A 13,513-nucleotide genomic window follows, 5' to 3' on the forward strand; every position below is an offset into this window, starting at 1 on the left:
GCGGAGCCTGCTGGTCAACGTCAGTATAGCACTGACATTAAAATGCAATGCACTATGGGGATAGTGCATTGTATTTTAGAAGCAATCAAAAGATGGCCTGTTATAGTCGCCTTGTGGGACTATTAAGTGGTTAAAAAAGTTTTAAAAAAAAGGTAAATAGAAAAATTGCAATAAAAATAGGCTTTTTTCATTGAAAAACGCTTTTCAATGAAAAAAATTGCAAAAATTTAATCTCCACATGTTTGATAAGCGATCAAAAACAGTTATTTAACTCCAAATGATAGAAATGAAAACTACAAGATGTCCTGCAAAAATCAAGCCCAAAAAAGCAGTTTTATTGCACAAATATAGTAAAACATAGAAACTTCAATCAGATTCCATCTTTCTTTTTCCAAAGGAGTTGTCAAAAGTAAAAGGTGGAATCTGATTGGTTGCTAAAGGCAACTAAGCCAGTTCTAATTTACACTAGTTTGATAAATGAATCCATATATGTATTTGGTATCACTGTAATTGTACTTACTCAAAGAATAATATTATATTATTTATGCCGAAAAATGAACGCTGCAAAATTTATAACATAAAAACTCAGTGGCAGTATTGCTGTTTTTTCCCATCTTCCTCCCAGAAACCATTAAAGTAGAACTCTCGACAACATTTTTATTCTCTGACCTACTAGCAAGTGATGTCATGTGACCAACTCTCTGATCTCCAACTGACACAGGACAGGAAGTCAGTTACGTCTCTATTCAGTCCTATAAGACTCAGAGTGAGGCTCCCATAGGAATACATGGAAAAACTGACTTCCTGTCCACACATAAGATGCTGTGTCAGTTGGAGAGTCTGATTGCTGGTCACATGACACAGGTGAGAAGATCTAGGGAGGTATAACTCACAAATACAGACACTGGTGAGAAAATTACATTCACCACAGATTACATCATGTACCTTTCTAACAGGTCAGAGAATAAAATTTTTTGCAGGAGTTCTTCATTAAAAAAAGTTAATCAGCTACATACATACAGCTACATAGACGAAAAAAAAAAAAAGTTATAGCTCTTGGAAGGAGACGATGAATAAATGAAGAACAATGCTTGGTCCGTAAGGCCCAAAGCAGGCTGGTCAAGTGGTTAAGGAACACAATGATCCATAAGATTCAAGTTTCATCTGATCGGCATTCAAAAATAATATTGTAGTATTATACTAGTAATCGTGTAATAGGGTTATAATGATATTATTGTATTGCAATATAATGGAGTGCTGCGGCCTCTTCAAACAGCTGATTGGCGGGGAAGCCAGGTGTCACCAATATTATAACCTGACAGTAGATCATCAGTGTTAAAAACCCAGAAAATCCCTTTAAATCTTTTTCTTTGCAGGTGATTTGGAGTTCTGTATCAGAAAAATAAAGCTCCTACCATAATAATTAATCATAACAGAATTTTCAGCCTAAAAATGACTTGGTGTTAAAGGATGAGATCGACTTTAAATATTGTATTTGTGTTTCAGCTGTAAGAACCATAGGTATTGGAAGAGTCTTGCAGCGTTATCCAGTATGTTCCTCTGTGTCTTATAAATTAGTGACGTGTCTCTGTTTTAAAGGTTGCTGGCACAGTTACATGAGATGGAAAGCGCTTTTGATGGGTTTTGGGAGAAACACCAGCTAAAAATGGAGCAATACTTAGAACTACTCAAGTTTGAACAGAATTTCCAAGAGGTATAATATAATAATAATAATTGTATAGTATAATGTACAGCACATAGAATCAGATTAGTTAACAAAATATCTTAATATCTTAAATTAATATTGTAATAATAATTTCCTCCACTTCAACCTTCTGCTGAGATAAAATTCAAGGCTTAAAGGTAACCCCCCCTTAGTCCATTATCTTCTTACTATAGTTGATAGCACAAATGCACACCAAAAAAATAATTATTATTGTGCTACATTTTGTTTTTTAATCTTCAATTTTGAAGAGGACAAAAAATTTATGATTTTGAATGTGTTGTCTACATTTATGGTTTATATTGTGCTGCCATAAGCAGATTTATTTTTTACAGTCATTGACATCTAACGACTGTATATGAAATGTCACATGCAACTAACAAAAGATGAACAGAAAGTATGCTGAGATAATTCTAGAATGTAACAACAGGAAGAGCATTGAACATGACTGTATGCTATATATTATTCACTAGCTGAAGAATGCTACTGACTTTTTGATGGCACAACAAACTGGTGTTCCTGATACAGGAGACAATATATCTGACGTCAAGCAGGGACTGGTGGAGTTGAGTAACCTTGAAGAAAGGTCTAAGGTAAGACTGCTTGTCTGGTCCCTGAAAAACACTATTTTAATGAGCTCTCCTCCAGAAGGAAGAATATTGTCCCTTTTATCACAATGTTAGTTGGGTAAATCAGTGTCTAACACATTAAAGAGCTCTTGTGGAAGCAGAAGTGGATCTGCTGTGCCTAATGAACTGATTTGGCTTGAGGCTACTCTTTAGTCATTATCTTAGCAGTCCCTTGGTCTTCACCCATTAATTCCTTTAGGGGGATCTAGACTCTGCTGCAGAGGAACCACAAGGCAGCTACCTGTTGGGGTAGTATAAGTTCAGAGGCTACTGACCCATGGGTTCAAGAGACATCAGTGTAAAGCATCGAGGGGGCATGCAAAACTGTAGTCAAGCCAAGGTCCAGGCAGGCAGAGTTCGTTCAGTCCAAAATCAGTCCAAGGGTTAGGGCAGGCAGCTTAGGGTCAGTATGAGGAACAAGCAGAGGTCAGATCTGGCAGATAATGGTCAAATCCAGAGACAGATAGGTTAATACATGGACAGAAAAAAAAAAACAATGATGCAACTTAGCAGGAATCTAGCCAACTAGAACATATTGCTCAGGTACCTACCTGCAGGGGAAAGTGCCTTAAAAGGTTTTTCTGAGATTTTAATAGTGGCCCCTTAAGAGCTATGGGAAGTGTGTGCACACCCTACAGGCAGCAGAAGGTGGATCAGGCCCACTCCAGTGGTCATAAGTGTCGGAAAGGAGCAGCAAGATGCCAGTGGGTACAGAACCAGCAAAGAAACAGCACAAGAAAGCTGGTGAGTGCTCTGACAGCAGTGACCACCAAGTGAGGTGAGACTGGAGTGGGCACAGACTGCTGGCATAACAAGAGCCTTAAAACATGACATGGGATGTCAGTCAAACCGGAATCTTTGCACAAAAAGAAGACTCAAATGCCTTTTTTTTAAAACAAAAATACAGATTCTATTGCATTTTTTCTAAAGCAAAAAATGACGTGGTCAGATATTACCGGTACATGTAGGCTAACATGAAATGATAAACACTCTACATACACCGTTTTTGTAGTAATGTTTTAAGGTAATTTTTTGTTGCCTTGACATTTTTTTTTTAATTTCAGCATGGTCTGTGTGTGGCATTTTTCAGAATTTGCCAAAACGTGTCAGAATTTTATGATGTTTTTTTATGAGCCAAAAAAAAAAAAAAAACACCAAGAAAATGACATAATGTGCCAGGATCCTCATTGTAAACAGTTAAAACAGGGCTTATAAACTGAAACATTTCATGCTTGTACCAAGCTCTTCCTCAGGTTTCCTCAGTTTGCGATATGTATCGCAGTTTGTATTATGAGCTCTATTTTAATTAATTTATTATGATTTAAGAAAACAGTTACGGTAAATCAAGCAGATCCTCTTGCTGTGAGAACAGCCCCTGACAGACGACCTAGACCAGCGATCAACAACCTCCGGCACTCCAGCTGCTGTGAAACTACAGTTCCCAGCATGCTCCATTCATTTCTATGGGAGTTTGGAGAAGAGCAAAGTATGCATGCTGGGAGTTGTAGTTTCACAACAGCTGGAGTGCCGAAGGTAGCCTACCCCTGACCTAGACTTTTTTCATCCCAATTAAATATTCTACACTGGATCTGAAGAAAAATATGCTCAAGGACATGGACTCAATGCATGTTACGGAGTTGTGCCTTTCAGCACGGCTATACAAGGTGAGTGTGGTAGCAATGAAGTACTTTCTCTGTTTTTTTAACTTTGAATTTCAAAAGTAAGAGACACCCATCTGTAGACAGCTGTTTCATGGGTCCTTGCCCATCGCCATTACAAAGCAGGGTACTGGTTGTCTGGATCTACAGATGGATGACCCTTCCTTTTGGATGAGGCTCTGGTTTGGCTCATATCCCAGCTCATGTTTCAAGCCTGTTTAATAGGTTCAACATTGACTTACAGGGTAGCTACCTATAGGTGGCACTACAGAGACAGTAATCTGCCTGGTGGAGGACAGCTTTTCATAAAACACAACCAATAAGAATATATGAGGTTAAATAGTAAAAAAACAAACAAACTTGTAATCACACAGTAGACATGATTAAATAATTAATTTTATTAACAAATAATTCTCAACATGATTAACAGGACACAAACAGGTTAAAAAATATAAAAAAGCTGACTGTGAAACGGGGAGTGGTGGTGGCCTGACTTGGTGCGGGATTACTTATATATAACTTATATAACTTATTAGGTGTATTGTATGCATACTGGGTCATTTTTCCCATATGTACCGTAAGTAGTAATTTCCACGGCTATATTGTTTTTGCTGTGGCGGCATTGCCATTCATCTATTCGTGCACTTGCACTTTTTTTTACTTCTGCCGTCAGACCACCATAATCCATTAGTTTTTAATATTTTTTAACCTGTTTGTGTCCTGCTAGTCATGTTGAGAATTATTTGTTAATAAAATTAATTATTTAATCATGTCTACTGTGTGATTACAAGTTTTTTTTTTTACTATTTAACCTCATATATTCTTATTGGTTATGTTGTTCATCACGTACATGGGTTAATGTTACCTTATAGGGAAAAGTAGTTTTGGTGTTCATATAAGCTTTTCATAAAAGCCTCTTCCACCTAAAATCAGAGGATCTTGAAAATGGCATGGAATTGTGGTATAAGGTATATTTGAAAGTTGTACAGTATATTATGCAACTTTATTTCTAAAAGACTTTTAAGCTAACTCATTCTTCTCTTACAGGAATTAATGGGAAGGTCGCAAAGGGTGATTTTACATGGACACCAGCTTGCGGCAAATCATCATTACGCACTTAACCTAATCTGCCAGCAATGCAACGAGCTAAGGCATGCATCAGACATCTTGTCTGAGGAGATTAGAAAGAAGCTTGCTCGTCTTTCCACTACACACGAACTACTTGTCCAGCTACAGGAGGTAACAGTGAATTTCCTATGTTCACTAGTAATTTAAAAATTACTCATTAACCCATGTAGCCTGAATTTCTGCAGTTCTACTGTAGTGAATATGTAGAAATCACATGCAGATCCATGTCCCCACAAGACTATTTTGGAAGAAACTGCAGGAAAGAATTACACGTATGTTAAAGGGTCACTGAGTTTACATAAAGCTTTTCATATGTCATAGAAACATGTGAAAAGTTTTGATTAATGGGGGTCTGGGTGCTGAGACCTCCATTGAGTGCTAGAATGAGAAAAGAGAAGCCCTTGCATATGAAACTCTCTCCTCGCTGCAAGAGAAGACAGTCAATAGAAACTCTAAGGGCCCATCTGGATTCTGTCTCCAAGGAAAGAGAGAGTGCAGTATGGGAACACTTCTCTCTCCTCGTTCTAGTGATCAATGGGGGTCTCAGCACTCAGACTTCCCCCAATCAAAACTTTTTATATGTGTCTATGACATATCAGAAGTTTTCTGAAAACTCAGTGACCCTTTAAAGGGGTTCTCTGGGAACTAATAAAATAAAAAACTTAAATATTACTTTATTATAAATATATTCCTAATTTTTTTCCCCATTAGTTATAATAGCTTATTTCGTCTAGGAAGCAACCACTAGGAAAAATTAAAATGGCTGCCATCCTGTTAGTACACACAAAACCTGTCTTAATCACACAGCAGGACATGTTGCTTCACAATACTGAGCTAAAGAGCTGCCTCATCCTCCTCTCTGCTCTTCTTGTCAAGGATTATGATCCTAAATACAGCTGCTAAGATCTTCAGCTGAATTTCTGTAGGAATGGAGTTCACGAGGTGACATGATGTATAGAGAGGACGGACAGGACAGACTGTGGTAATTTGGGGCTGTGGTAATGGAGACGGCATACAAGAGCTGCTGTTCATTAGCCACATCCCCACCTCATCTCTGTACTTTTTGTCTCCCCATGAACTCCATACCTACAGGGATTCAGCTGAAGATCTCAGCAGCTGTATGGACAGGTTTTGTGTGTAGAAATAGGACCACAGCCATTTTATTTCTCCTAATGACTGTTCCCCAGACAAAATAAGCCATTATAACAAAGGAAAGGTATTTGGGAATATATTTATAATAAAGTAATTTTCAGTATTGTAGCGGTCACGTCCACACACACACAGGGGGAAGGATAGTGACCACTGCGCTCCACCCTCACCCCTGGCCCTGCCTACTTGCCTCACGAGTCCTGATGACAGGGGACAACTGGACAACAGTCCCTAACTTAGGATATGTGCAGGGAAGACAGACAAGACAAAATACGGAACATGGACGGACCGGGTCAGAACCAAGAAAGCTACGCAGTACAAAGGATTAAGCAAAGAATGGTCAGGAGAAGCCGGGGTCAAATACCAGGAGAGCAGAGAAGTACAAGAGGAGTCCTAAGAGAGTAGTCAGGTGGGAGCCGAGGTCACAATACCAGGACGGATGCGCAGTACAGGAGGAGCAGGCAAAGGATCGTCAGGGAACAGGATCAGGTAAGTATTCAGTAGTCCAACAAATAGCCAGGAACCTAGAAATTAACAGGCAACCTGTAGCCAGCAGGCTGCCTGTATTTATAGTGGGGAGTGAGGGTCATGTGACGTGGCCAGCGTCACATGACCGACAGACCAACCAGTCGAGCACTGAGTGATCAGCTCGGCGCTCAAGGCAGACTAGGAGCAGGGAACCACCCAGCTACTAAAGCCGCCCTGGGAATGAGGTCAAACACAGATCCTCATTCCCAAAGCTAAGCAACAGGTCTGCGGGAAATGGGGGACCGAGTGCACCTTCAGAACCCCGTGACAAGTATTTTCTGTATTTTTATTTTCTTAATTTCCGGAGAACCCCTATAAGAACTTCTAGTGAGAAAAGTTGTTTAAGTTCCCAACTAATATATTTCTGTATAAAATGTTAGAAGTTCATTTAGGTGGAATTTTTCTTTTTGTTCTTAACTTTTTATATTAAAATGTGGTAGTTTTGCCTAGTAAGTGGTTACTATTACAGTATCGTGTGCTCTATATATTTGAGTGATATGTTATACCAATGTAGCAGCGCTAGCGATCACTGTTTTCGCATAGCGTTACTAACAAATCGCGACTTCTCCTCTTTCACTCCGAACTGTAACAGGAATACACAACAAGGCCAGTAGATGGCAGTGTTAACCTAAAGTACATAATGACACTACACTATGCCCGATCCTCCTCCGCAACCTTTCTCCAGACATCCCTTCACATCTTCCCCACTCCTACTCTGCTTGCCCTTTTTGTAAAATATAACAATATATAGTGTATATGTATAGTGTATACTCATCATGGAGCATTGCTACTTGGTGCTCCATGACGAGTATACACGTCATGGCATTAAACTGTCACCTACCGGCCCGGGACCAATGAGGGCAGTCCCGCAGTCCCAGACCAGTGATCGCTCTGATTGGCTAGTCTGTACAGACTAGCAAATTACACTATCCTGATGCCGGCTGAAAGGTTCTGATTAGAACCTTGTTAAATATGTAGTTATCCCCCCACTGTAGGAATATTCTTTTTTTCAATGAATAGGTTCGCTTAGTAGGTAGTAACAAGATCGATTGAGCCGGACATGCAAACCCTATTTAGTACATTATTTAGTTCTCATTTGATTAGTTGCTATGGACATTTTCTTATATCCAATGTTTTGTACATGGGCAAAAAAGAGGTCCTGTCACCTCTCCTAACATGTCTGTTTTTGTAACAACTTGCATTCCCCATGTATAACAATTGTAGAACATCTAATCTTATTACTCTAGGTTATGCCATTAATATATTTTTCCTTCTAAAGGTCATGAATGAGCTGCCAACAGTTTGCAATGAAGGTCCTGTTGGGTGTTACCGGTTTGGGGCATGTCCCTGCACAGTCTGACTTACTTTTGTCAGACTGTATAGGGACACACCCCTTACTGGTAACACCTATTTGGACCTTCACTGCAAACTGCTGGCAGTTCATTCATAACTTCTAGAAGGAATAATATAGTGCCTGTACAGAACAGTATGTAGGCTGTAAGGCTCCATTCACACGTCCGCAATTTCGTTCCGCAAAAATTGCTGACCCATTAATTTCTATGGGGCAGCACGATGTGCTGCCCGGACACAGAATTGCGGATCCGCACTTCCGGGTCCGCACTTCCGTTCCGCAAAAAAATAGAACATGTCCTATTCTTGTCCGCAATTGCGGAAAAGAACAGGCATATTTCTTTAGTGCCGGCAATGTGCGGTCCGCAAAATGCGGAACGCACATTGCCGCTGTCCGTGTTTTGCGGATCCGCAGATCCGTGGATCCGCAAAACACATTGCGGACGTGTGAATGGAGCCTTAGGCTCTATACTAATATGGACCCTGTACCAGTGCCCATAAGCCTTTACAGAGTACTTGGTCTGACATCACTTTTTACGGGACTTCTTATAATACTGACTGAATGTGTTCTGGTGACGTTGGCACCGCTGTTCTTAAGATCCTTCTCCTAGGTACTTACCTTATATGTTGTTGTATTCCAGGCTCTCGATAGTTGTGATAAAGGTGCCTACTTTCTAGCTAACCAGCAAATGGACAAGTGCCAGTCAAGGGACGGGGCTCAGAGGGCTTTACAAGATGTTGAGAAGTTTCTAGACAGCTCTGCATTGGATTTAAGTTTTGATCCACAGTCCTTACAGTATGATTATGAGTCCATTCTGACAGAAGAGTTGAAGGTAACAGTTAACAATATGGTAACAATTATTGCCTTATAGGCCACCACTGTATATGGCTTAAAGGGGTTTTCCGAGAGTTTTTTTTTTTTTTTTACTGATGATCTATCCTCTACATTGTTCATCATTATCTGATCGGTGGGGGTCTAACAACTGACACTTTCCACTGACCAGCTGTGCTGTGGCCTTCTCCAGATTTTCCTAGGCCAGTGATGTCACGTTCATCAGTCACATAGCCTAGGCCAAGCACAGCTGTTATTTAATGTACGGTGCTGTGCCTGGTGAGCAGAGAGAAGGCCAGTGTGCCACTACAAGCTGATTGATGGGCTCCTAGGTGATAGACCCCTCACCAATCAGATACTGATGACCTATCTACAGGATAGGTCATCAGTAAAAAAGAAATCTTAGAAAACCCCTTTAAAAGTATTCTGTCCCAAAGAAGTTCACCGTTAAACCAGGCATAATGCCTTTTAGGGCTAGCTCAGCTGAATGTGATGACCTTTCACTTGCAGATCATCTGCTTCATTCAGGAAAAAAAAGTACTCACATGCAAATGAGCAGCTAAGTACACCAAAGGTGGGCCCAAGACATTCTGTGCATCCTTGACCCTCCTGCTTCCTCCGCCAGACCCTCCCTTTCCTTCTTGATTGACGACAAGGCCAGACAAGATGACTGCTAATGAAGCAATGGATCTTTAAGTAAAAGGTATTGTTACATTCAGCTGAGCTAGCCCTACAAAGCATTGTCCCTGGTTTAATAGTGAATGTCCTGCTGACAGTTTTCTTTGCAGTGGGTTGGCCCATCAGGACAACCTGTATAAGGACATATGGCAAGAAGGGGGCACTTCCGAATCCCTTTTGTGAGACAAAGCAAAAATCATCATCAAAGATGGATAAATACTTAAGCATGTGTACATATGGAGCTAATAACTGTGATGAAAGAATGAATATATCCGAATTATATACTGATTAATAGTTGAAAAACATTTTTGGAGGCACAAAATCTACAGCTGTACTTTTTTAATGAACACTCTCGAGATATGAATTCATTTTGACCTACTTTTCGAAAACCCAAATTCAAATTTATGTTTAACATCTGCCAATTAAAAGCTTATGCAGCAAAGTTTATTTTTACTACACGGTATATTTAAAAATTGGTTGCACAGTCAGTGGCACATGTAGAAGAATGCAGGACCTATAGGAAGGATCAAACTGAGCCCCCCCCCCATTATAATGTCATATTTTACCACCTAGGACACCAGAGGACCAATGACTACTGTTAACAATTATGTCATCTATACTTCCAGAACTATCCTTTCCTACTTCTGACTCTGACATCTATACTATCAAAACATAACTTCCCGCTGTCTCTATTTTTATTTATTTGTTTAATTTTGCTTAATTTTAATCAACTGTCCAACATTTTCCATGTATAGTAAAGATTGGAGCAACAAGGAAACTGATTTTCCATGAGATAATAGTGGAGATTTATTAAGACTGGCTCTTTCTGCACCTCTCTTGATATCCCCTACAATGCCGGAGGATGCGTCTAATGTATAATGAGATGCACGCCTCTTCGTAAATTAGGCAAAGCCTCCTGCAGTCCATGTGCCTAACCAGAAATCTTCGACATCTCAGAACTGCTGTGCATTTCTGAGTTCATTTACGCTAGAAAACTGGTGTAAATGAATATAAATTTGCAGCTGGCCAGGCTCTTCCATGCCCTTGTCACCTCCTCTTTTAGAACAGTGTCGAAGACGGCGACAAAGGGGAGATGCAACAATTTAAAAAAAGTCACAGTTGAAAAGTCCATATATAAGATATATGACCGCGGCACTCGATTTTAGTAAGCAGTTGTATTTATTAAATATTCCATCCAGAAATAGACGACATAGGCTAAGGCCAACGTTTCGGTCTCATCCCGAGACCTTGATCACGGCCTGAATATAGAATACGTCTGGTGCGGTGGATGGTCCATCCACCGCACCAGACGTATTCTATATTCAGGCCGTGATCAAGGTCTCGGGATGAGACCGAAACGTTGGCCTTAGCCTATGTCGTCTATTTCTGGATGAAATATTTAATAAATACAACTGTTTACTAAAATCGAGTGCCGCGGTCATATATCTTATATATTGATTGCCATTACCGCTGAGCACTGGAACCCAGCTACGGAGTGCCGTCCAAAACAACCTGAAAACAGTTGAAAAGTCCCACCTGCGACTTTTTAACGCCACTTTTCAGACGTAAAGGTAATGATAAATCTTTTCCAATGTTTTATAATATTTTAGAGCTAGAAGTTACTTATATATGGCAGAACCCTAAGGCTAACAGTGGTCTCATGATCATGATTTTTTTTTCCAATATTTTCTTTTGATTCTTGGACTCAGGGCTTTGATGTACCTTTCAGAAAGACGGTTCCAATTAAGAACAGTCTGATTTGGTCTATGTCCAGCTTCCTAAGCTACTACCAGGCTTTAGTTAAGTCCAATTGACGTATGTGTGTTTGCCAATTTCTTGACTTGATTTGTCGATCATTCTGGGCAATTTATGAGCATACTTAAACGAATATATTTTTATGAACCATTAGGCTCAAATTCAAGCTGTTCATGTCAAGATTGGGAACATCAGAGACCTGTTTGAAAACCGACAAAGTTGCCTTAAGAAATTGGCTGATAAGCAAGTGCGGCCGATCCAGTTAGTAGCTCCTCGTCCCGAGAATCCCCCTAGAGCTAAATCGCCTCTTTTTTCTCCAAAACATGGTAAATTGTTTATATAATATCTATACCTTGTATAGAATCTGAATCCTCTTATAACTATTTATAAATATATGTATACATTTCCAAGAAAAATTAAGTGTACCCTTCGAAATTACCTAGATTTCTGCATTGATGGCTAATAAGATGTCATCTGATTGTCTGATTGTTATCTATTTAACAATTAGACAAACACAACCTAACTAATCTATTACCATGGGAAGCATTTGTACCATTCATGTCTTTTATTTGGATATTGAGTGAACATCCACACTTCAGGGAGAAAAAAATAAGTGAACCCATGAATTTAATAATCTGCAGATTCCCCTGTAGAAGCAGTCACCTCCACCAAACATTTCTGTAGGTGCAAATAACATTTTCCCAATGTTGAGGAGGAATTTTGGACCATTCCTCCCTGCAAATGTGTTTCAGTTTACCCATATGTCTGGGATGTCTTATTTTAACTGATGACCTATCCCCTGGATAGGTCATCAGTATCTGATCAATGGGCTCCGTAGCACCACGTCCTTCTTGCACCTTTGCCTAGGCCAAGTGATGTCACGTTAATCGGTCACATGGCCTAGGTGCGGCTCAGCATCATTGACTTGAATGGGACTGAGCTGCAATACCAACCACAGCCACTATACAATGTAAAGCACTGTGCTTGGAGCTGAGAGAAGGCCGTGGCGCTTCTGTGAATGCCGATGCCTTCTCAAACAACTATCGATCAGACCTACCAATCAGTTATTGATTATTTATCCAGATGATAGGTCATCAGTTAAAATATCTTGGGAAAACCCTTTAAGTGGGTTTTGGTTCATTATTTTCTATAGAAACAGATAATAGTCATGCAAGTACATAGGCACATGTATTGATCTTCGTGGTATATGTGGTTCTGACTAACTTGGCAGTACCATCGTGGATGTGTATCCATTTTTATTTGCATTCATATTCTGATTCTATTATTTTAACTAGTGATGATGTAATAAAGATTAAATTGATTTTTGACATATTTATGTGCTGTGTTACTTTATTTGGTCCGTGCAATATCATCAATTTAGTAACCAGGATTTGTGTGCCTTTACTTAAAAGGGTTGTCCAACCCCTATAATGCCCCCCAAAATGCTGGGCACTACATAAAGGTTATACTTACCCCGCTCCCCGACACGTGCATCGCTCCTGATTCCAGCACAGCCATCGCCGCATCTCCCTCCAGGTGACGATAGGGAGGCTCATTCCCATCGCAGCCTGCTATTTGCTAACACTCCCCCCCTCCCCGGTCGGCTGATGTTTTGATATGCGCGACATGGCAGGCATCAGAAGCGACGCGGGTGGCGGTGAGCCGAGTAAGTGAAGCCTGTATGTGGTGCCCGGGCATATTTGGGGGCATTATAGGGGTTGCACCATAGCACATGAATAATACAATACTCTGTGTGATATTAGTTTTATTAGAATGTGTTTTTCTGTCATTATAACTTAGATTAGTGATACTACTATTTAGACAGACTGGAGATATTAACTGTGGAATCCAGCTGCTTCTAGATAGAAACAAGACTTATGCCAGATTTTGTACTTCTACTGTTCACAGCTCATAAGATCAACTTTTAGCTATTGACTTACCTGATGTATATTTGATATAATGTATTATTAGTCTATAGGCTAGAACTAATTGAGCTAGTTACCAATACCTACTATTTGCTGAAAATTAGAGCCTATTTTTTTTAATGTGTTTATCTATATATATATAAAAAAGGACGTATGTA

At 39.8% G+C, this 13,513-nt stretch overlaps 1 protein-coding gene across 10 annotated transcripts in view; it reads left to right on the forward strand.

Annotated features, from left to right (window-relative positions):
* Nucleotides 1-13,513, forward strand: part of MCF2 (MCF.2 cell line derived transforming sequence) — a 208,738-nt gene that overhangs the window by 102,223 nt on the left and 93,002 nt on the right. For 8 of the 10 annotated variants that reach the window (XR_005773943.1, XM_040405657.1, XM_040405660.1 and 5 more), the window contains exons 9-14: nucleotides 1,600-1,714; nucleotides 2,197-2,316; nucleotides 5,058-5,249; nucleotides 8,807-8,998; nucleotides 11,585-11,756; nucleotides 13,504-13,506. Coding sequence is in view for 9 of the 10 variants with exons in the window: in XM_040405657.1 (XP_040261591.1) it covers nucleotides 1,600-1,714; nucleotides 2,197-2,316; nucleotides 5,058-5,249; nucleotides 8,807-8,998; nucleotides 11,585-11,756; nucleotides 13,504-13,506 (794 nt within the window). In the remaining variant the exon portion in view is untranslated. The remainder of the gene's footprint in view (nucleotides 1-1,599; nucleotides 1,715-2,196; nucleotides 2,317-5,057; nucleotides 5,250-8,806; nucleotides 8,999-11,584; nucleotides 11,757-13,503; nucleotides 13,507-13,513) is intronic. The other 2 variants (XM_040405659.1, XM_040405664.1) reach the window with 1 other exon arrangement.

The sequence above is a fragment of the Bufo bufo genome, chromosome 8 (assembly GCF_905171765.1).
Source record: "Bufo bufo chromosome 8, aBufBuf1.1, whole genome shotgun sequence".
NCBI classification, from domain to species: Eukaryota; Metazoa; Chordata; class Amphibia; order Anura; family Bufonidae; genus Bufo; species Bufo bufo.